This window comes from Hippocampus guttulatus, chromosome 19, assembly GCF_054856545.1.
Source record: "Hippocampus guttulatus isolate MCC_2025c chromosome 19, RoL_Hgut_1.0, whole genome shotgun sequence".
In the NCBI taxonomy this organism is placed as follows: Eukaryota; Metazoa; Chordata; class Actinopteri; order Syngnathiformes; family Syngnathidae; genus Hippocampus; species Hippocampus guttulatus.
Window position 1 is genome coordinate 978,832 of NC_141279.1, and position 22,041 is coordinate 1,000,872.

General features: G+C 48.2%; 4 protein-coding genes across 12 annotated transcripts; 2 read left to right on the top strand and 2 right to left on the bottom strand.

Annotated features, from left to right (window-relative positions):
- Window positions 1–137: 137 nt before the first annotated feature.
- Window positions 138–13,192, bottom strand: LOC147189417 (troponin T, slow skeletal muscle-like). The gene is made up of 16 exons (XM_086099492.1): window positions 13,045–13,192; window positions 11,949–12,141; window positions 10,261–10,290; window positions 10,143–10,156; window positions 10,046–10,069; window positions 9,902–9,917; window positions 9,643–9,703; window positions 9,338–9,454; window positions 9,169–9,246; window positions 8,970–9,083; window positions 8,623–8,732; window positions 8,307–8,397; window positions 8,160–8,200; window positions 4,254–8,083; window positions 2,299–3,669; window positions 138–530 (listed from the first exon to the last, which is right to left on the bottom strand). Exons 1-14 carry the CDS (start codon window positions 13,118–13,120, stop codon window positions 8,038–8,040), a joined length of 1,011 nt encoding a protein of 336 aa, XP_085955618.1. The 5' UTR covers window positions 13,121–13,192; the 3' UTR covers window positions 138–530; window positions 2,299–3,669; window positions 4,254–8,037.
- On the top strand, window positions 772–3,828 carry syt5b (synaptotagmin Vb). The gene is made up of 9 exons (XM_086099490.1): window positions 772–921; window positions 1,497–1,682; window positions 1,802–1,977; window positions 2,147–2,245; window positions 2,326–2,493; window positions 2,590–2,757; window positions 2,835–2,949; window positions 3,034–3,167; window positions 3,382–3,828. Exons 2-9 carry the CDS (start codon window positions 1,502–1,504, stop codon window positions 3,589–3,591), a joined length of 1,251 nt encoding a protein of 416 aa, XP_085955616.1. The 5' UTR covers window positions 772–921; window positions 1,497–1,501; the 3' UTR covers window positions 3,592–3,828.
- dnaaf3l (dynein axonemal assembly factor 3 like) lies at window positions 4,258–7,647 on the top strand. Of its 7 annotated transcripts, XM_086099488.1 has the most exons (10): window positions 4,258–4,400; window positions 5,111–5,217; window positions 5,284–5,377; window positions 5,452–5,606; window positions 5,682–5,864; window positions 6,088–6,333; window positions 6,470–6,611; window positions 6,700–6,814; window positions 7,196–7,270; window positions 7,377–7,647. In XM_086099488.1, the coding sequence occupies exons 1-10, from the start codon at window positions 4,319–4,321 to the stop codon at window positions 7,519–7,521; spliced, it is 1,344 nt and encodes a 447-aa protein (XP_085955614.1). In that variant the 5' UTR covers window positions 4,258–4,318; the 3' UTR covers window positions 7,522–7,647. The 7 variants fall into 7 exon arrangements, with proteins under 7 accessions (XP_085955614.1, XP_085955610.1, XP_085955612.1 ...); XM_086099486.1 differs by lacking the exon at window positions 4,258–4,400 and having other exon boundaries at window positions 4,972–5,217; XM_086099483.1 differs by lacking the exon at window positions 4,258–4,400 and having other exon boundaries at window positions 4,972–5,217; window positions 5,452–5,864.
- On the bottom strand, window positions 11,991–21,421 carry LOC147189420 (carnitine O-palmitoyltransferase 1, liver isoform). Of its 3 annotated transcripts, none has more exons than XM_086099473.1 (19): window positions 21,119–21,421; window positions 19,781–19,933; window positions 19,172–19,311; window positions 18,921–19,092; window positions 18,468–18,569; window positions 18,173–18,310; window positions 17,964–18,041; window positions 17,674–17,781; window positions 17,284–17,371; window positions 16,105–16,300; window positions 15,822–16,010; window positions 15,464–15,569; window positions 15,257–15,373; window positions 14,770–14,934; window positions 14,571–14,699; window positions 13,843–13,998; window positions 13,631–13,744; window positions 13,441–13,533; window positions 11,991–12,141 (listed from the first exon to the last, which is right to left on the bottom strand). In XM_086099473.1, the coding sequence occupies exons 2-19, from the start codon at window positions 19,919–19,921 to the stop codon at window positions 12,136–12,138; spliced, it is 2,238 nt and encodes a 745-aa protein (XP_085955599.1). In that variant the 5' UTR covers window positions 19,922–19,933; window positions 21,119–21,421; the 3' UTR covers window positions 11,991–12,135. The 3 variants fall into 3 exon arrangements, with proteins under 3 accessions (XP_085955599.1, XP_085955598.1, XP_085955597.1); XM_086099472.1 differs by lacking the exons at window positions 11,991–12,141; window positions 17,284–17,371 and adding exons at window positions 12,323–13,326; window positions 16,797–16,881; XM_086099471.1 differs by lacking the exon at window positions 11,991–12,141 and adding an exon at window positions 12,323–13,326.
- Between the last annotated feature and the right edge of the window lie 620 nt (window positions 21,422–22,041).

A 22,041-nucleotide genomic window follows, 5' to 3' on the forward strand; every position in this document is an offset into this window, starting at 1 on the left:
TACACTGCTCACCACTGCCAGAATACGTTGATATCGATGAGCCGGAGGCTATAAGTACAATATTTCTGTACTACATTGAATCAATAGTATTTTTTGTCACACGGCGCCTGGGAAAAAACACAATCTTAATGCAAAAATATACTTAAGATAAAATAACCTTTATTTGTCCCACACTGGGGAAATTTGCAATCCACAGCAGCAAAATGGGATCTCCACGTTAGCCTGCAAGCTATTTTTGAGAATCCACTTTTATTACCGGTGAAGAGTAAACACTACTGTAGTTGATCGAGAAGTGAATGGCTAACAGAGTGTGATTGTCAACTCATGTTAGGAACCTGAAAAAAACTATCCATCCATTTTCCGATCTGCTTATCCACCCACGTTTCTCTCGATTGTTGGCGATCAAAGGGGGTGAGAGCGGACGCATGAAAAACTGACCAATCGAACTCGGCGAGGCAATCTGGCCAACCGCATCCAGCGGTGAACTGTCTGGCTGTCAAAATCGAGCAGGAGAGAAGCCTCTTCGACGCCTTGTGGTTGAATGATGGAGGAAGGAAAAACAAAACGCACATTGTTCAGCATGGGTGATGTCGTTCACGTGCAAAAAGCAGAGAGTTCCCTCGTCTCGTGTGTGTGTTCACATTCGGCTAAACAGAAAGCAACAGATGTGTGGTCGGCGTATTAATATGACAAGGAGGGGGAAGTGGTGATGGCGATGGGGGTGGGGGGGGGGGGATTAAGTCCCAATGTTGCTCTAGTGATTTGCCAGGGCTTTAGCTTTGATGGAAACGGGCACAGGGAGTCTGCCAGTCGTGTCGAGGGAATGACGGCCATCTGACGCCTTCCGGGTGCAAAACCAAAGAAAAAGTGGCTCGCAAACTTGTGACATCAGGGGAATAAAGCAAGGATCCCATCTGCAAGGTAAGATTGATTGGGTTTCGTCGAGATGGAGTTCATCCCCAAAAGGGCGAAGAAAGAGTGGCTTCCGCATGACGTAAAGAAACACTTTGAAAATGGCTTGCATACGTTAAATACAAGTGAACCGCACCGGTGGTTGATGGTTGCAAGGATGCTTGCTTTGCTTGTCGGGGACATGTTGACTAGTGATGTCACATCCCGACAAAAAGCCACTTGCCTCATCGGTTTACATGATTTGTCAAATTGTGCCGCGGGAGCATCCAATGATGGAGGAAGCCATTTCATCTTAAATTTTCAGGGATCCGCCGTCCGGATTCATTTTGTCCAGTTACTGGAATTCCAAAGACACCTGCGTGCAGAGGGTGCGCAAAAAGCAGAGAGTTGGGGGGAGGGGGGGGGGAGTGAGTGTGTGGATTGGTTGGTAGCAAACAGAGGGATTAGGGTCAGCCATGTCGAGCTTGGAGCTTAGAGATGTTCTCCGCTCCTCCGCTGCGGTGCAACAAGCGGATGCGAGGGATTACAGCGGCGGCGCACGTACGCAGCCCGCAGCTGCGCCGTATACTTTCTGTATTTGGCAGCCGACATGCGGCCGGTCAGGAGCGGCGGCGGCTTTCGGGTCCGAAGGGCCGCCGAGCTGCCCCATAAGGAGTCCGAGGAGGAGGTCCGCCACCAGCACCCCCCCGCGGAAGACCACGGCCGCTCCGAGCATCACGACTACAACCGCGTGAAGGACAAGTTCATGAACGAGCTTGACCGGCTACCTGGTGAGTGAGCATCTCCCCAAGTCGCTGCTCTCAGTTAGGCAAAGAAAGAAAAAAAAAGCGCATGAACCGGAGGACCCGAAATGTATTCCTCACGCTTTTCTTTTTGAATCGTACGGCAGTTCCCGTGTGGGCGGTGGGCGCCATTGTGGTGGTGATCTTGCTGTTGGTGGCGTGCTTCGTCTTTTGCCTTTTCAAAAAATGCTTGGGGAAGAAGAAAAAGCCAATGAAAGTGAGAGAGAGGAAGACGGGGCGGCGCAGGAAGGCCAAGGAAGGCCAAGGCGAGACGGGAGACAAGGTACGAGAGCGTGCGCTCAGTCCTTTGGTTTTTCATTCAACCGGCAAATATCCCCGTCGAGATTGACAACGGAGAGTCGACGCCCTGAAGGAAAGAGCTGCTACTTGGCGGTAAATAAGAGTCTGGAGGGCGACTCGCCGCGATGATGATGATGATGTCGTCCTGGTAGGAAGGGGAGGTGAAGAAGGAAGGCGAGGAAGCGGAGAAAGAGCAGGAGAAGTTGGGCAAATTGGAGTTCTCTCTGGACTACAACTTCACAGATTCCCAGGTGGCTCCCCTGCGACACAAAGCGGTACGAGTCAAACGCAACACGTCACTCACCCGCTGATTGTTCTCCTTCCCGTGAAGCTCATCGTGGGAATCCTTCAGGCTCAGGATCTGGCTGCGATGGACATGGGGGGCACCTCGGACCCTTACGTCAAAGTCTTCCTGCTGCCTGACAAAAAGAAGAAGTACGAAACCAAGGTTCAGCGCAAGAATTTGTGTCCGGTTTTTAACGAGACTTTCTTCTTCAAGGTACACACAGGCAGGGTGGGATTCATTTGGTGCTGGGGGGGGGGGGGGGGGGGTTGCCCCTCTTGTCCCCGGCGGTGATCATTCGGTTCTCTCTAGATCCCCTACGCGGAGTTGGGCGGAAAAACGTTGGTGCTTCAGGTCTTCGATTTCGATCGTTTCTCCAAGCACGACATGATCGGCGATATCAAGATCCCGATGAACAGCGTCGATTTGGGTCAACCCATCCAACAGTGGAGGGACTTGGAGAGCGCGGAGAAGGAAGAGGTACATTCTCATGTCCTTCCGCACGCCTTCGTCCTCATTCTGGCGAGCCTCGTTTTCACACGGGCTTCTCTCGGCAGGAGAAACTGGGCGACGTCTGCATCTCTCTGAGATACGTGCCCACTGCCGGGAAACTGACGGTGAACATCATGGAGGCAAAGAATTTGAAGAAAATGGATGTCGGCGGCTTATCGGGTAACGCGCGAGGGACTCCCGCCGCCGAAAGAGGGAATTGACCGAATTGACTGTTGACATCTGGCTCCGTCCTTCCTTTTCAAGATCCCTACGTGAAGATCGTCCTCCAGCAAAACGGAAAACGTATCAAGAAGAAGAAGACGACGGTCAAGAAAAACACGCTCAATCCTTACTTCAACGAGAGTTTCAGCTTCGAAGTCCCCTTTGAACAGATACAGGTCAGCTTCCACCGTCCCGGCAAAAAGGGAATCCACGTAGCCTGAGCCATGACAAGAGAGGTAGAGCGGGCGCACAAAGCGCCGACTCGTGGCCAAGAAATGGGTCAAACGTACACGCAAATTTGCAATCCAACCGAATTGCCGCAAAGGATGTTTTATGGGGGTCGAAGAGGATGGAACAAATAAATGGGACCGTTTGTCTTTCCCGATTCAGAAAGTGCAGGTGGTGATCACAGTGTACGACTACGATAAACTGGGCAGCAACGACCCCATCGGAAAGACCTTCATGGGTTACGGAGCGACGGGCGTGGGCCTGCGCCACTGGTCGGACATGCTGGCCAATCCCAGACGTCCGGTAGCCCAGTGGCACACGCTGTTGCCCGAGGAGGAAGTTGATGCGGCGGTCAAAGCCAAACCTCGCTGAAGACGACGTGCTGGGTTGTGGGCAGTGGTGGGTTTTTGTTTTTTTTCCCCTTTGGTGTGTGTCTCTGTTGTGTTTTCACTGCAAAAAACAAAATCGAATCAGCATCAAATGCTTTGTTGATATGATTTTATTTTGATGCATTTGCTGACTGTGCTGTTTTCCATGCGTAATGTTTCCTTTGATACACTTTGAACAAGCGTAGATGTCAAATACAGATTAAAAAAAAAAGACATTTCAGACTTTTTTTTTTTTACCCTTGTATGTCACTCAAGTTAAAACAAATGTCATGTGCTGTGTATATGCGCTGTGTGCAACTCTATAAATTTGAATAGCGTGGAGAATGTTCTTTATCGCCATGATTCAAACAGTCAAACGCGTATACAGACCTCTTTTTTATAATTTCTTGTTTTATATATCTTTTTGAATGTCCAGCTACTTTGCAGCAAATATAAACCAATCTTCCAACGGCAGAAATACTTCGTGGACACCGTTTCCGATTTAAAGGTGAAAACGCGACGCAAAACGGACACGTTGAAACATTTGACGCCTTCGTGCGCATGTGTACAAAACAGAGTCGCCGTTGCCTAGCAACAAAAGCACAACTCAAGTTGCGCTCGCTTGTAGGCTAACTTGTGCCTTAAAACTCGCTCCAAGACACTCACGGTTGTTTGTTTGGCGAGGAGCTTCTCCTCTCACCGAGCCTCCACCGAAGTCCTCCCGGGACACGATGAGCGCCGGACGGCCGTCAGAAGGCGCGGGCTGCATCAACTGGTGGGGCTTCAGCCCAGCTCGAGACCTCATCGGTGCAGGTGAGCACAGTTGCACGATTGCCTGCAACGGCTTTGAAAACGTTCCGACGTTCATACGTTACCCAGTTTTATTTTATTTTTTTCCCCCTCCTCTCGGGTATTTGAACAAGCTCACTTGAACGAAAGAAAAGAGCGACGGTACGTATGTCTGTAATCAATTGCGACCAGTTCTCACGAGAAGGGGAAACTAAAAGCTTGCTGGCGACTGGAGCTGTGAACTCTCGCGAGACCGTGACAATTAAAGATGGAGAACGTGTATGATTAAAGTCAATACATTTTTGAAGAGCCAGACGACCAACAACAACTCAAAAAAGTGGCATTCAAAGAACAGAATACAATCAAATAAGTACCGGTATGTAAAAATCATGTGGAAAAGGCCATACTGACGAGTTTAAAACATTTATGATAACCACTAATAAAACAAGTAAAGCATGGACAGGACTAGATTTAGTTTTGGAGCCTTTTAAAAAATGTAATATTTGATTGTCAATGACTAATAAGAGTCAGTAAAACTAGAATTACAAAAGGAAATAAAATCATGTGAAAAACGGCAGTTTGAGATCATCAATTCATGAAGTGCTTTATACAATTAAAAATAAATTTGCCGAAAGACTTCATCAAATACAATAGAGTAAGACAAGTGAACGGAAAGTGTCCCTCGCAATACATTTGTCATTCTAGTGGATACTTGCAGTCTCTATCGTCATCAGGCCCCGTGAGACACGAAGGGGAAGTCAACGTCTTACTGGTCGGCAGCGGAGACCCGAGACATGTCCTGAAGACCTTGTCGGGTCTGAAGGACGAGGACATCCTGAACGTGAGCCTAACGTCTTCTAACCCCCCCCCCAAACGATGTGCGGCAAACATGTCTGCTCCACTGCAGGTATGGCTGTTTGAAAACAGCATGGAGGTGGTCGCCAGACAGATGCTGCTGCTTTACATGGCGCTGACCCCCCAAGAAAGGATGGGACTTAACGGTGCGCGTGTCTTTTGCACATTCAGCCAAAGTATAGAAGGGGGTGCTGACCGTGGCGTTTCCGCCCTCTCTTAGAAAAGACCGAGCTGTTCCTGGAGGTGTTCGGCAACAGCGTGATCCGCAGTCAGACGGCCGAGACCCTGAAACGCGCGGCATCGCAGCTTTTGCTCCACGTCAGCGACATCCCAGAGTCCGACGCGCACCCCTGCCTCAACGTGTCTCTTCTTAAGGTGCGCACGTCAGCGGAGCTGATGTCACACATCCCATCCTGCCCACAAAAGGCTGACTTGTCACAATGCGTCCAGTTTAAGGAGCGGGACGAGCTGGCCGGGATTTTTAAATCCTGGATGCGGCGCTCTTCCTCGGCTGCTCCCGTCTCCATTTCCAAAGCTTGGGATTACCGGGTCAGGCAGCACCTTGGGACGCGCTACGACTCCAAGAAAGGCTGTTTTGACTGGGACCTGACTATGAAGCTACATGAGAAGGGGGTAACGCGCGCGCACACACACGTACTACTTTGTGCTGGCCATTTGTGGCCACCTTAACATTAATGCAAACGTAATGAAACTCCAGATGTTTGAATGTATCAAGAACACTGGTCAATATATCAATTTTTTTTTTTTTTGCGCCGATTCAGAATCTGCCTGTTTTTTTTTCTCTCTTACACGTCCGTTTTTTTTGGTTTGGCTTCTTCTTCTACCGTATCTACAGTGCAGCGTCATTAACAAGCATCAGTATGTCCGGTGGAGGGAGTGCGGCCTGGCCTTTGAGCTGAGGGAAGGCGTCTACCAAATAAGCAACCCCAGCTTGCTGTCCTCTCGGGTTTTCAATCAGAGAGGCGACAGAGTGGCGCTCAGGGGCTACTGGGGGGACATTGTGTCCAGTCCTTACCTGGCCTTCGGCATCGAGACTCAAGACAAGAGCTTGCTCAAGACACAGAACGGCCACCACATGAAGGTAAAAAGGAAGCAACGCCATCATTTCGGATTCAGGTGGCGAAAGTACTCGCACTTCAGTCAAAGTGTGCAACCCCCCCACCCCCTCCCTCAAACGAAATCAGATCGTTATTTGGGGTTCCTTTTTCTATCCGCAGACGGCACAGGACATTTCCTTTGCAAACGTGCAGGAGTTGGTCCAATCTCTGTCCAGGAGACAAGAATGCCACGAGACTCGTCAGTCAAGCACAGAGGAGGAACACGCAGCCACAACTCTTGAGCACTCTGTGCCAGTCAATGGTAGGCGCAGTCTTGGGCTGGTTGAGCGAGTCAACGGGCTGGCGACAATGTGCTTTTTTTTGGGGGGGGGGGGGGGTGTCTTTTGCAGACCTGATGCGTCTCAAAGGGGTCTCCGTCAACTTTCTGCCTCTGGATTCCCTCCAGAAGTTGCCAGAAAAAGAGAAATATGCCAATTTCTACCACATCATCCACTTCTCGGCCAGGTGACAAAACAACAACAAATACCGCACGCGCCCAAGAAACCTCAGCAGAACCGAAAACATTAGATTCCCAAGAAGGTCATCCAATGATTATTACGCTGAATTATATGGACAGCCGATTGCAATATTTCTATCCCATGAGCAAAAGGGTGATTTTTGATCTGACGAATTAGCAAAAGATGCTAACTGAGGAATAAGATACACCTCGCCTCCGCGTTGTCGCCAAACGAGATTTGCGATTGCGGCGCCAATATTGGGCCCCGCTAGATCGCGAAGGGGCGGGGAGGGCATCGTGTCATCCGTCTTAATTCACCACGCCAGCATTTGAACAGCCGTATGTCGCTGACCATGTTTTTGGGCTTTCTTCCGTGAAACGCCGTCAAGCTGCGTGCACCGTTTGGGCCCGAATATCCGGCAGATTACCACGCCGGACGCCGTGCTCATCGTGGAGTTGGCCAAGTGAGTTTTTTTTTCCCTCTGGGTGTTGTCATCGAGGCTTGTTACCATGGTGACAACATTGTCGAATGCAGCGCCGCAGCTTGAGCAGCCCTTTCTGCCCCCTCAGGTACATATTGGACCTGACTAAAGAGCAAGAAGCTGCTTTTGCCGAGCGAGTGTCCGGCTTGTGCCTGGAAGCTGGATTTCTCCCATTGTCTGGAGCAAAGACTGATGACATTCACGCTCTTTTTCAAGCTCGTCAGGACAAGTGACGCCGTTTTGTACTCGGTCGTACTTGGTCTGGGGTTGTTTTGTCGCCTCACCCCGTTCCCTCAGTGATGTTTTATCTTTTCTTTTCATTTGTGAAAATGGGGCGCGATAAAAGGAGTTTTGCATCACCCGGTTGCTCAATATTTTTCGACGTCTCTTCGGCAGGTAGTGTCTTTTCCATTTGTTGCCCCGTAATAATACAAGGACAAGAAAGCGATTCTGAGTCAAATGGGGTTTTTTTTGGGAGGGGGGAATGATTGAATCTCATTGTCATTTGTTGCAATGAGTTGCATTTGTTTTTGCCACTTTTCAAAGAGTCAACCTGGTTGGATTAAATGGCCAGCCACTGAAATCGGTGGGGCCCTCGTACGACACGGTCTATGAAAAATTCAACCGCAGATTTTTAACATGCAACACAGCAATTTATTCTTGTCGGTTTCCACTGCAATTTTTTCCCCCCCACTTCCAACAAGACCATTGCCACCTTCGTTTTTTTGGGGTCACTTGAGGGTGTTGACTCACTTCCAGCGTCCTCCGACCTTCCCCTTGCCGTGGCCCTTTTTGCTGCTCCAAGACAAGAGAAGATCTTTGAGCATTTTGCCGCCGGTCGCACGTACACCGCCGCGTGCCATCAACTCACAACTTTTGAGCATGTTGGATTCTGTTCAGCAGGACGGTGATCTGGAGTTGGCAACGGGGGGGGGGGAAAAAGTCACAATTTTAACAGGTGACACCTTGCCATTAGCTGAAATGTAGTCTTGCTCGTATTGGGCGAAAGGGCTCACACCTCATACTTTTGTCTCTTCATCTTCTCAGCCAGGTCAAATTTCTCAGACTCCAGCTGGTAGATGCATTGCCACATTTCCCCGGCTCTTTTTCTAAAAAAGACAATTGAATGGACCGTTGACAGGATGTTGAAAAAGTAAAATGTGCATTAGGCAGGCTTGGACCAAAGATGATAATACACAGCTTGATTGGTCAAATATCTTCTGTAGTTTGCAGTGCAATGGAGGGCCAAATCGGACGATATGGGCAAAATTGGAGGGACTGTAGTTCGTCTCGGTCCAAGAGCACAGAATGGCCAAATGATGTTCGAAAGTGACCTGAGGGCGTCCTCTCTCAGGTCGTCAATGGCTAGCGGCTGCTTCCTCTCCGACAGCGTCTTCTTCTTGATCTCCCTGCCCGTTTGTTTCTTGCCCCGCCTCTGCTCCACCTGCACCCATCAAGAAGCCAGCCGGCATCACGTTCTCCGCTGGCTTTTAACTTGTCACCCTGGGAATCGTTGCCAAGACTCAAGCGCAGGTTAAGAAAAATGGAAGTTCTTCCCAAATCGCCTTTGAAAGCATCAACTGAGGATAAACGATTGCATAAAATACATCCACGCACCCGCCCATGACGTCTTTTGAGAAAAGAGCAACATTATTGATAGCTTGTCTCCAGCACGACTGACCTTGGCCAGGAATCCTCCAAAGTGAGCCCCCATGTTGGAGAGCACTTTCTTCTTCTTGGCCTCATCTTCCGCCCTCTTCTTGGCCTCCTCGTCCTCCTTCCTCTGCCTCTCCTCCTGCGGACGCCACCGCCAAAAGTTCACCGCCCGGGGGTTTTTCGATACGGCGACGTGTCGTTCAAAGCTCATGCCGGGACATCACCGCAATCCTGGACTGTCGGTCACGCTCTTTTTCCGCTCTCACGCGCTGCTGCTCAGCTCTTTCTGCCCGGCGACTCTCCTGAGGTACAAAAAGACAGTTATCTGGGATTCTGATGGTGTATTTTCTATCCCGCATAACAGTTGCAAAAAAAAAAAAAAAAAAGTATTACAATCCTTGACTTGAGGCCAATGAGCTCCTCCTCTTCTTTTTTCCTCTGCTCAAAGTGCACATCAATCAAAGTTTGAAGCTCCAGGAGGTCTTTCTCCATCCGCTTTCTGTGGATGTCCTGATGGCAAACCGACGAAAGCACTTTTATTCTCACACCCCCTGCCCCCTCCTCACAGGAATACCAAAGCTCAGACTCCCAACTGAATCAAACTCAAACGAACCGCAGAACTGCCAGGCCGACGTCTTTGTCACTTTATCACAATGCTGCAATGACTTCAAATGGAAAAGAAAATGAGGGGAACGTACGTCAAAGTCCACTCTTTCGCCTTCTGGGATCTTTGGGGGTGCGAGCTGCGTGGCCAACGGCCTGCGAAACATAGATATGAATTTTTGAAGCGCCGTGTCACGGCTCACTTCGTTAGGCACACCGGCCAATACGCCGCAGCTCAATAATGGGAGGCTAACACTGTCCAAAACATTGCCAAATCAGGACGCATCTTAAGCTGAAAATCAAATGCGAGACTTCTGCTGAGGACTGAACGTGATGCAAATGGGTGATACTCACTTGTGCTTGGGCCGTTCTTCCACGCGTTCAGTTCAAAACAGCGGAAGATGTCAATGAATAACCAAATACAGTCAAGTCGAATCGCAGCACACCGCGAAAATCAACATTTGACACGAACAAAGAAATCCCCACACACATCCTTACCTCCTTCTCCTTGCTCATCTTCCTCTGTGGAGGAAAAGGGCCTCGACGGTGACAAAAAGGATTTCTTTATTTCTTTCTTTGAATTGACGTGACTTACCCTCGTGATGCACTCTAGATAGGAAAGAAAAGTACAAATACATCGCAGCAGATGCATTTAAAGGTGGAAGATCACGCTTGGTGAAAATTTGTCGGGAGAGATGAGGCAATTTACTCACCCATGATCTTCTAAGTCAGACATTGTGACACTGAAACAGAAATAAGAAACGAAATACTGATCGGAGTGAAAAACGGAGCACCTCCAAACATTCTCATTGCAAGTCTTTTTTTTTTTTCTTTTAACAGTAGATGCAAAACTTTTTTTTAATGATGTCCAGAAAATCAAATCAAGATAAAGCATTTCAACACCCCCATTCATTTGGCTGCCGATGACATACTTTTGAACATGGATGTGTCAAATTTTTATTTCCAATTTATATGGTCTCAAAAGGTCTTTAACATTCGCCCGCATACACATGAAAATCTGCAAAATAGACCGAAGGCCATCATTAGGCAGCAACGGACCGGCGTGACATGTCGTGATGCCGCCTTTGTTCAAAGGCAACGCAGCAAGTCAAAATAGCATTTGTCGTTAATGATCTCGGAATAGAAGAGAGGCCGCGGATGAGTCGCGTCTCCCAGGATAAAAGCGAGGTATTACACGGCCCGTCATTCTTGTTTAATTTGATTTACTCCAAAGGAACGCGCGGCGGAGGGCTTAGAAGCGGTCGTCGGGCAGCTCTTAACACCCGTCGGCTCCCCAATTACCGTCTAATCTACTTGACCATCTCACACTTTCAACATTTGGGGAAAGGAGTCGAAATGCTCACGGAGCTCACACACAAACTATGCAGAAATGTTGACACAGCTCTTGAATTGGATTGGACAGAGTTTGTCTCCCAAAATGCAATGATTAAAAAAAAACAAAAAACAAACAGCACTCTTTTGTTCTCACATACTAGATGTTGACTGCGGTCACCTAAACAATAACAGGGACGTATCCGGACACGAGTGCATTACACATGATGGATGGAGGCCCCGCACGGTTCGGACCGCGCCGACGGGAATAAACGTGGCAAAAGGCCAGCACGCGACGGATCGGCCACGGAATTCCTCACGTCGCTCCCTTGTTATGATTGATGGGGCCGAATAGTCAGCGCAGCGGTTGGAGAACGGAGCCTCGACTAAGGGGTCGATTTCACTTCCTCTCCACCACCCCAAATCAGCTTTTCCCATTGAAATGAATGGAAATGACGTGAATCTGTTCAACACCCACATAAAAAGAGGAACACGCCCCCCCACCCCCCAATTTGTTTTTAGTAAGATAAACACCACAATGTGGTCTTGTGCTGTAGAAAACATCAGTGTTGACAACATTGATGACAAATTTGCAGAATAACAGAGTTTGTGCCTCACGGTCATGCTTCAGTGCCCATTGATGTCTAGTCCCATCACTCCTCAATGGAGGTAGCGCCGTGGAGCCCTCAATAGCGATACTTGTCGTAGCTCGGGGGGTCCGCAAAACAACTTCTAATAAATGCGCTGTCCAAAAAAGTGCAGACCCACGTCGAGTGTGGCTAAATGCGGCCAATAGAACAACAACCCGTTCCTCTCACGCAAGTGCATTTTCCCTGAAGCGAAACAGTTTGACAATCTACTCTTTAACGAGACCTTGTAAGCACCAACTGATTGATCCAAGTCCAATTAACCCCCTCTTTTTGTTTGACTGCATAGCCCCCACCCCACACTTCATTCTGATTACTTGCCATTTAAAGAGGAAAAGGATGTAATACATGAGGCGGTTCGTGCAAAAGGATTCCAAAAAGTACCGGTAAACACACCGATGTGTATAAGTCATCGTTCTTACCGGTTTGGCGGACGTTGAGGTGGAATAAGCGGACTGCCTGGGGCTCTGGCTCTTTTATAAAAGGCTCCGGTGGGGTGACACGAAGGGGACGCGGAATAAAAATGAGCGAGCGGATTATTGGCGGCTTTTGGGAGCTGAAGCCCGAGTCTGGCAGAGCGGCTCGTGAGCGAGCGCCTCGTTGCTGAGCTCACAGCTGAAATGAGAAGACAAAAAAAGACAGGTGGTGACAGCGCGGAACAAAAGAACCATTTCATTTTTTTCCCCTTTGAACATTTGAATCCAGAGATTGCCTCCGTCCCCTCGGGCACGGTGCTCGGTCACCATCGGTTTTGGTGCAGTGGAACACACATTTTTAAAAAGCACACGACAAGCACTTCTTTCTTCGACAATGTCTTTATGTTAACTTCAGGTTAAAAGTTTGGATTAAAGTCATGTGACACAGTCTGAGCAGGACCTGTGGTGAAAACAGAACAACATCAATCAAGGAGCTTCTGTCCGGGTTGGCCTTGACCACAACTGCTTGAACCAAAAAGTCCACATTTGACCTGCACATGTTCAAAAACATATGTTGCATTGCTTTGGTGCTTTTCAAGAACTGGACAGATGAAAAGAAAAGAAAAGAAAACCCAAACAAGCATAGGGATGGATACAAGGAGTGAACGTGCTTCACCATCATTTCAAATGCCTGAATGCACTCGAAAGTCAAAAGCCTTTGGCACATAAAGAAGAAGCACATTTTACTCGAGAGCAAAGCAAAATGTTTTAAGTGAAGGAATGTTTCAGGCGCCTTCCTGGTTATATATCTTAATGTGTGTGTGTGTGTGTGTACGCGCGTGTACATTTGTGTCTTTGCGTGCACGTTGTCACTGCACAATGCCCAAGCAAACACAAGCGCAAATACTTGAGCATTCAATTGTATCAAAACAAACATGCCCCTGTGCAAAAATCAAAACAAAAAAACTTTGTATCCACCGTGGGAATAAATACACATTTAAAAAAGAAAAAAGGAGTATTAATTCCTAGTGGGACTGAATGACACGTTCTTCTGTGAACAACCCCGGCAAATATATAAAGGCAGGTAAAAACATCAGCTCACTTGGACTGGTTTCCCTCAACTGAGCGGTCTTTTGATCTGGCTGCTTCGATTCTTGTCTGATTTCTTTTCTTCTCATGTCCACACTGCCCTCAATCTGTAACGCTGCTTAAAACACCTTCCCTTCAACGATCCCTTTTCTCCCTGCGGCGAAAGCATCTACAAGTTCTTCTTGAGCTCGGGCCGACCCTCCTCGGTTTTGCTGGGCTCTTTCTGGCCGGGGCTCATCAGCTCCAGCAGGTCGTGCAAGGCTTTTGTGATCTGAGTACCAAACTTATGGGCATCCTTGAAGGGACATAAAAAAAAATTTTAAAAAATCAATAAAGGCGATGGTGCGGGGCGGGGGGTAATTTTACCAACTCGATAACACGTGGCTCCCATGAAAGGTTGCGAACTCACAGTATCAGGACAAGAGTGCTTGCAGGAGATGTGGAAGTTGATCAGGCTGTCTCCCACAATGTAGTAGGACACCCCGTAGCCATCATCAGCCACCTGAAAAGACAACTCTCATCTTTTTAAACTCTTCCCAAAGGTGAAGCTCAAACGCACGACATCCACCTCTGCACCCGCCAGACAAAGTTGGACTAACCGGACCAAAGCCTCCCCCGCAGGAAATGTACTCTGGGTGGTTCACGAGGTCAAACAGCTCCACCTGCTGGATGGATGTCTGACTGGTGGACAGTCTCCAGGGCTCTGATAAAACCTGAAGGGACCCAACACACTCTTGGATCCAAATAACTGAAGAGACTGATTGCGACGATGTCATGTGAGCGTTTCAAAAAAAAAAAAAAAAAAAAGGACCTCTTTCAAGAAAGGCGATTCCACTCCGAGGTACTGGGACACGACGTAGAGGCAAAAGAGGTGTCTGTCGATGCCGGCGCCGGTCATCGCCATGCGGTAAAGGTTCTGGTGCGTTTCGGATGTCGCGCGGAACAGGCGCCTGCAGACGTCTGCCGACTGATGGAAGGAAAAAACAGCTGCTTTTGGTTTTGTGTGCAAAATAGGGCTGAATGATTTGTGTGGGGGGGGGGGGGACCGCTGTTTTTTTTCCCTCCACGGTATTGCAATTGCAAATGAAGGTGTGATTATTATATGATTGTATGGATCTAAATTAAGCCTACCGACTGCCTTAAATCAATGAGATTTTTTTCTCCCCTCCCCAAACTGCCGAATTTTTTAGGTGCACTCTATTGCCGGCACATTGTGATGTCAATTTGAATTTGAATTCATTGCTCAGCCCTTCTGGGAATTCAAAGGCGGGGACTCAAGTCGCATGACTTGAATGAAGTCGCCAGTCTGAGGACATTTAGAAATGTCAAGTGGCACCCTAAAACACACCGCAAACTCGAGATGCACGATAAATATTGGAATGACGACGTCTTGTCAACAACGTGTTTATTTATTTATTTTTTAAAGGGCCGACGGTCATGGGTACGACGGCTTTCTGAAGGCCAACAAAGAAGGAAACCCCCCCCGCTGCTTGTCAGGACAAGTTAAGCATTCCGTCGACAGAAAGCGGACAATCTCACCTCACCACCCACGAGCGCTTTGACAAAGGCACTGCTCTCGTTGGTGCAGGAGCGAACCGTCTCGGTCCTGCCTTCCCTGAACAGACGAGTCATGGAGGCCTCGTAGGTCAGGCAAAACGTTTTCCGATTCTGGAACGTCACAAGAAGAACTGCAGCCAAAGTCCACGGCAGTAAAGCACCGAGAGGCATCAAGGCTCACCCTGAAGTAGGCCAACTGAAGAGCCACCTGGATGAAGGCGTCTGGACTGACTCGACACTTCTTGATCTTTCCCTTGCCGAAATCTCGGAACGATATCACGTGGAAGTCGATGTCGTCGGCTAGGGCTTGGGCCACTGCCAGGGACTGAGAGATCCGCTCCTCGCACTGCGACACGCGGGGTTCAACGTCAACTCGGTCCCAAAAAACTTTTGTGCTCCAAATAGAGCATCATTGTTCACGTATCTACGCTCGTGACAAAGAGTCAAGGGCAGAACACGGCAATGCTTCTTCACTTTCATCGATTTTTTTTGACTTAACAGAGAGGACGGCATCATTTTTTTCAGTGAGCACTGATTATCACCGGAATTACAATCCAGACACACCACCGAGTTATGAGTGCTTTTTGTGACATTTTGGTGGTATACTGAGAGATATTTTTAAGCCATAGAACTGCATTGCACTCAATCCCTTGACTAGACCGACTAACCTCAGGCGGAATTTTCCATGTGAGCTTCTGAGGTTCTGCGAGTGATGGGTCCACATCACCTTTGCAGTGACCTTCACTGTTGTAACCCAGCTGGAAACAGTCTGTGGCCACGACGTACTGAAAAAAATACATATATTTTTAAATGTCAAAGGCGTCGGGATTCGTCGAGGGCCGAGCGGCTCTCGGATGATCCCCCCCCCCCCTCACCTCCCACAGGTGCGCGATCACCGGTGCGTCGGCCCACGAGTGCTCCGCGTTGATTCCGTTCTTCCCGTTCTTGAAGATGACCACTGAGAAAGACTTATCGAACCACCTGCATGACAGAGAAAAGACGGATGTTGTGAGAGGGGGAAAATAAGAAAGGCGACATTAGGGGTGTCCAAAGTATAACCGGTCGACTGCTGGCTTCTCGCTCCAAAGAGAATTTGGACGTTCTGTATCTTTACCCACACTGATGGACAGGCGTCCGTGTTTAGTAAGAGATGCACCGTTTTTCCCCCCATACCTTTATACGCGCCTCGGCTACACGGTTGTCAAGGCAGAGTTCACTTTGGACGAGAATTACCTGTCGTAACACTTCCCGTGCAACAGGCACTTAGCGTAGCGGTCCAGAGTCCCCGCCGGGTCGTAGTCCATCATGCCCTGCACGTCGTCATCCAGGGTTACGAAAAACGCGGCTTTCTCGATGCAGTCCAGCGAGCGCTTGTTGAGCCCGCTGCTGAAGTACTTGCTCCTGGCTTGCGCCCACGGAATTCTGGGTTGAAAAGCGAGCGACATTTGAAAACCAATCCACTTTCCCTCACATTGCCTTCGATACAAAAATAAAAGAGCGGTCGCTTCTCACAGACCTATCGCCGGCGGTCAGAGCGCCAAGTTTGGCTTCTCCCGTGCAGGGTGCCGAAGGGTCATCGAGGATCCTCTGAATCTGGAATTCGATCTCCCTCGGGGAAAGGAGTCTGCCCGCCTGGTACGCCCTCAGCCGAAAGTAGCGTCCTCTGTGGTACACGGCCACGTAGTCGCTGTCCTGCCAGTGCTGAACGGTGTCTTCAAGAGGCAAAACGGGCATGCATTTTGGACTTGAAGCGGCTCGAGCATATCCGGTGCTGTTGGTTGTGTTGGCAATGTTCCGTTTGGTATCAGGACCCGTCTATTTAGGGCCGCGTTCCCCATGGCGGACTTGATTCAGCCCACCGAGCTATTGGGAAATCCCACATTAACAGCTGGCGTTTGCCAAAGCCACCAAAATAATTTACGGGGAAACTCGCCCGTGACTACATGTGAAGGCCAGTCTGGAATTTCTGCCTGAGGAGACGGAGGAGCGAAGCCATAAGTAACGGGCCTGAGTGAAAGAATGCGACGTGTGCTTTTGGTTTCAAATTCCAAATGAATGACGAGAGTAAAACGGACGGGCCACTTTTAGTTGTCTGCTAAAGTGATACGAGGGAATAACTATGGCAGCGAGGGGTCGTGTTCTACATCTACAGCTCTAAAATGAGGGACGATCTGGCTTGAAAGAAAAAAAAAAAAGCATCAATACTACCTGTTCGCGTTCCAGGGATTCGACATGTGTCAAACATCCTCTCAAACTGATAGGAGCAGCAAGGAACCGCAGACCTCAACAACCACTGAGTCAGAGGAAGAAGACAACAACGAAGTACGGACCGCAGAAACACCAGTGAGCAGAACGGTAGAAAACCCAAAACCAATATGGATGGAAAAAGAAACCGAGGAGAGATGAGAGAAGGTGATGTGCAGGCAGAAAAGAAAAAAAGACGTTAGTCAAGTCAACGGCCTGGCTCACAAAAACAGACGCAGCTCAACGGGACGAAAGGTGACAGGCGAGGGATGACAGGACTCGCACACAACTTGAGATGCTCAACAGTGACTAACTTTTTTTTCCCCCCGACCCCAGCATTGTGGATCAGCCATGTGGACAAGCGGCCATTTTGAGGGGATGTTGACGCAATATGTGCGTACCTATGTGGAAGAGTGTATGCGTGCGTGTGTGTCCATGTCTTTCTCTTTACCCGTCTCCTCTCCAGGAGTGCGTGTGGTGTTGAACATCCTCTCACACTGAGCCGCACACAGAGGAATGACAGTGCCGGGTATACGACTCTGAGAGGTGAGGAGGGGGGGAAGACATATTGTAAAGCAAATAGAGTAAGAGTGGCGTGTGTGTGTGTGTGTGTGTGTGTGTGTGGGGGGACACAAGCGTGGTATGAGAACACGAGGGTCTTAAGGAGATGCACATCACATGTAATAAAACTCCACAGATTGATGGATGTTTATGTGATGGATTACAAAAAAAAAAAAAAAAGACAGATATGGTGCCTCAAATATTGACAGATTGCATTTCAAGGGACCGCAGTCGTTATTGGCGCGACTCTTGTTGCCGAGGCAACAGTGGCTAAACTCACGGGTTTGAGCTCTTCTCTGTTGAGCTTGCGGCGGTACAGGAACATTGCGTGGATGGTGTTACCGGCTCGGGCTGCCTGGATGGGTGTGGGGGTCACATAGAGGAAGTCCTTGCGGCAGAGAAAAGGGAGAGACGGGAAATCAGGAGATTCACACAACTTGAGAGAGACGATAAAAACCACGAAAACAAAACTATGCCGAGCAGATAATCTGGAGCAGTACTGAATCGTTATTGTTCTAATAACAAGTCACCGACGAAGTCAAATAGAGTTGCACCAAAAGGGGTAAATACCATGCCGTAATAGTTACTGTTGACCATAATGGGGCTCCTTCCTCGCAAATACACGTATTCCTCCCACCAGTCGCTGACCTAAAACACATGAAAAACATGATAGAGAGGAGGGGGGAAAAAAAGCCAAGCGCTTAAATCACCTCAGAAACACAGAAACATTGCTCATGCCATTTTCCCTAAGTGCAAGTTTTTGAAATGTGGTGACTCACGTAGTTGGCGGCCCAGAGCGATTTAAGTTTGAGGTACCACTGCAGGCGATTTCCAAGGCGGCTCTCAAATTCGCCGGCCAGTTTGGTCATCCGCTCGTACTGGGTGTCATCCATCAGCGGGCGCACTGACTCCAAGTACTGAACAGGACAGACAGGCCGGATAACAGGAAACGCGCGTCAGAGTCGACAAGCCAGTCTTATATGTGGAACACAATTGAGTATAGATGCAGGACCAAAAATAAATAAATAAAAACACCTAAAATGATGACCACGCGATCTACAGGTGGCAACCTACCCTCTTGAGCGTGTCCTTGATGGCCGGCACAGGCAGGTTTGGCAAGGAGCCCTGGTAACTGTAGAGCAGAGGCTTTCTGCCGGAGAAGATGCGCACCAGCGCCTGGCATACGGACACATTCATGTGGTTAACGGCGTTCAAGTCACTTGGGGAATTTTAATTTAGAGTTTTTAGTTTTGAAATGGAGTGATTCACCAATAGTTTTGCGGAGCTGCTTTGTTCGTTTTTATTTGGGTCTTTTTTGTTTTACTTTAGATTTTATGTACCAGTACCAATCACAACAGAAATATTATTCTAAAAACAACCATCCCCAAACCAAATGCAGGTACTGTATAACAATGCACAGACTTTGCAGTACAAAATGTGGCGTGCAAAACACCGCTTCTAAAGTGAGCTTGGTTGGTCTCACGTTCCCTCCCTTGGTGTGCTATGGGGCAGGAAACAAGCACTGACCACCCAGACTTTCGTGGTGGTGGACATCTTGCCGTGCTGCTCGAAGATCCAGCGGTGATAGGAGAGGAGCTGCTTGAGGCACAGGCGCATGGTGAAGATGAGCAGGAGCCACAGCAAAGTGCTGAAGAGCACTGCCGAAACCACCGTCTGACATTGGCTGCTCATGGACTGGCTGCGCGAGAAGCGCAGGAAAAATATTTCGCTCAATGACTGCTCGGAGCAGATTGTCCGCCGAGTGCGCTTTTTCTTACCTGACGGGCAGATGCTCTTGTATCTTGGCTATGAGTCCCATGGAGGGGTCGGAGCGAGTGTACATGGTGGCCAGGATGGCGATGACCACAAAGAGCCAGGAGGACGGGCTGGCGGGATACACTCCCGTGATCACGCTGTTCTATTTGTCAGGAAGGGAGGGGGGAATTGTTTCCATTCATCCGATTCCATCCGCTTTTCCGTGCCACATGCGTACATGATTTACAGAATGAGGAACTACAACGCAACATTATCCATACACTGCTGGGTAAGAGTGAGCTGCGCTTATTGATCCTTTATTCATGCAGGGGGGTCATATTGATATCGGCTTTTAATGGGCCAAAAGCCATGCTTTCTTGTGGCCCATTACGTAAGTATGCTCTTTTTCCACCGATGATACAACATAACTGATTGTAAATGAGTTTACCCACTCCCCACCCCCAAGCGTAACCACGGCTTTATTGATTGACCGTGTCCAAAAATGGCACGCGCTAGCAAGCCATCTGCTGTGAAGCGTTCATATTGAGTATCCACTGATTAACTTATGAAGTGAGCCCGCACGGCCGAATCACCGAACAAGCGATGACCCAAAATCACGGAGGCGGACATACCTTGAGTCGAATGATACGTTTCTTCCAGGAGCGAAGGCCCGAGCGGTAGATCTCTGTGAGGGCCTGATGGGACAGCTGCAGATCGATGCCTTCCGGGGTGACGGTGAACTGGAAGGCCACTGCCTGGTGGGCCTCCGCCATGACGGCTGTGCGCTGGGCAAAAGAAGAGAGGAGCTTGGGGTGACGGGTCAATGTCGCGATTGCGATACAATGTGCAATTCTTTTTTTTTTTTCACCATCGTCTTCCCACAATTTTTTTTTTAAACAAACACAAGCAATACATGAATCTGGATTACAATAATCAATGTCAGATTTGTTTTACAAATACATTTTGGTGTGATAGGCTGGGCTTTCCCGAAAATAAACCGTGAATTCATATGAAAGACAGTTTCTCGACTTGCAGTCTTTGACGCGTTCACTACCGTAACTTCACCTCTATTGCATCGACTTACACATGCAAGTCTCTTGCAGGTTTCAAGTTATTGCGGAGTACCTCAACATACAATTAATATCATTTGATTGGTACATGGCCAACAGGGAATTCAGGTTTTGTCAGGTGTTGAGATGAACCGGAGTCCAACTCCAACGACATCCCGGTGTACGTCTCTTCCTCAAACACAACACAGATTCAAATGCCAGCGGTTACTGTAAACATTTAAAGGCAATGATTTTCTTTCACAGGTACCATTTAGATTATGTCAGATCAAATGGAGAATATGCGTAAAACCCATTAGGTTTATGTGTGTGTCTGTGTATATACATACATACATATACACACACACACACACATTTATTTTTATACACACATATGCACAGACCACAACTTGAAGTTAGTGTCGACGTTGAGCATAGCGAGGTAGCGTATGATTTTAAACGCAAAAGCACACAAAACTAAATTTGAAGTCGTCGCGAACAACGAGTGACGAAAAAGACTGAGTAATGGAGGTTTTCAGGGACTTGCATAACATCGCTGCTGGGAAACTCGTTTTTTGTAACGGTAAACATTCAAAACGTGTTTGTTTGCAACATGTTATGCAAGTACCACACTGGCGTTAACACGTTTTAAGACATTTGACGCTAGCTTAAAGCTAGTTCCTGTTTGGCACTTTGGAATTTCTTTCTTCTTCACATCAAGATTTTCTCTTTTTCAATCATTATATTGGCGTATTTTGCCAGGAATTGGTGGGCAACGTAAGTGAGCTAAATGGAGAAAACCCCTGCAATCGTCATTGGTCCACGCCACTCGAACTGGAACTAGCCGCATTATTGTCACGTTAGCCACAGTCGTCACGTCAGCCTCATCGTGACACATTTCACGCCACGCCCGTGCCGTCATACCTGCTGTTGGCCTTTACGGGGTACAAAACGGAGTTGCTGGATCAAGTGTTTCACTTAGAACATCGACAAAAGCCGTCGGCGTGGTCCGGTCGGCCCTCCTCGGTGGTAAATTGTACAACCGAACCGTTGCCCTCCGGAATAGACTTGATGATGCCTTCACAGACTGTCGGAAACATCAACATCATGTGAAGGGTTAGGGAGTTCACCGTTGCAAGTCGCAATCACAACTTGGTTAGAACAGTGAAACATTTATTTAATTGCTCAAAAGTAAAACTGATAGTAATTTAGTTATGTGACATTGACATTATTTTAATCAATATGATTATCAAAGCGCAAGTGAATTATTCTGTACTGTACATACTGCGCCGAACAGATTCATGCACAAATTGAGACAATAAAAAAATGTTCGTATCAAACACCGTCAAAAATATACTTCGCGAGTTGCACTAATTCGCTTTTTTTGAATGCATTTTATTTACAACTGCACACCACCAAAGCATAATTTTCACCCAAAGTATATACTGTACATACAGTATACAGTAAGTTGTGAATCATTTCATTTTATTCTCAAATGTGATATTTGAGCCTGGATGGCTGAAAGCAAAGCTATTTATTCTGTTGTATGAGCGACAAGTGGGTACAGGCTCATCTTCTGCCATCTAGTAGAAGAGCATCTCATCGTTCCGCTTGTCACGCCACAGAAATCAGCACTGGTGTCACGGAACACTCACCTGACTTCAGTGCAGGGTAGCAAGGGTTCAGTTCCCACCTTAGTGAGGGTGTAAATGCGAACGGCCTTTTGTCCCTGTGTTTCCTGGGATTGACTGGACCAGTCTAGGTTGGACTGTGCCTTCTCCTAAAGTCAGCTGGGATACACTGAACGGGGTTAAGCACGACCCAAAAAGACAATACGACCGGGCCTC

Bases quoted from the DNA above. Each gene is read 5' to 3' on its own strand.
- syt5b (XM_086099490.1), top strand. From the start codon at position 1,502: ATGCGGCCGGTCAGGAGCGGCGGCGGCTTTCGGGTCCGAAGGGCCGCC. The intron at 1,978-2,146 runs GTACGAGAGCGT...TCGTCCTGGTAG, and splicing joins AAGGCGAGACGGGAGACAAG to GAAGGGGAGGTGAAGAAGGA. The intron at 2,950-3,033 runs GTAACGCGCGAG...TTCCTTTTCAAG, and splicing joins GGATGTCGGCGGCTTATCGG to ATCCCTACGTGAAGATCGTC.
- dnaaf3l (XM_086099480.1), top strand. From the start codon at position 4,972: ATGAAGTGCTTTATACAATTAAAAATAAATTTGCCGAAAGACTTCATC. The intron at 5,218-5,283 runs GTGAGCCTAACG...GCTCCACTGCAG, and splicing joins AGGACGAGGACATCCTGAAC to GTATGGCTGTTTGAAAACAG. The intron at 5,865-6,087 runs GTAACGCGCGCG...CCGTATCTACAG, and splicing joins TGAAGCTACATGAGAAGGGG to TGCAGCGTCATTAACAAGCA.
- LOC147189417 (XM_086099492.1), bottom strand. From the start codon at position 13,120: ATGAGAAGAAAAGAAATCAGACAAGAATCGAAGCAGCCAGATCAAAAG. The intron at 9,247-9,337 runs GTAATACTTTTT...TTTGTACCTCAG, and splicing joins TTGGCCTCAAGTCAAGGATT to GAGAGTCGCCGGGCAGAAAG. The intron at 8,733-8,969 runs GTCAGTCGTGCT...TGATGGGTGCAG, and splicing joins TTGGAGGATTCCTGGCCAAG to GTGGAGCAGAGGCGGGGCAA.
- LOC147189420 (XM_086099471.1), bottom strand. From the start codon at position 19,921: ATGGCGGAGGCCCACCAGGCAGTGGCCTTCCAGTTCACCGTCACCCCG. The intron at 19,312-19,780 runs GTATGTCCGCCT...CCTGACAAATAG, and splicing joins AACGTATCATTCGACTCAAG to AACAGCGTGATCACGGGAGT. The intron at 13,745-13,842 runs GTCCTTTTTTTT...GGGTCCCTTCAG, and splicing joins AATCGCCTTTCTTGAAAGAG to GTTTTATCAGAGCCCTGGAG.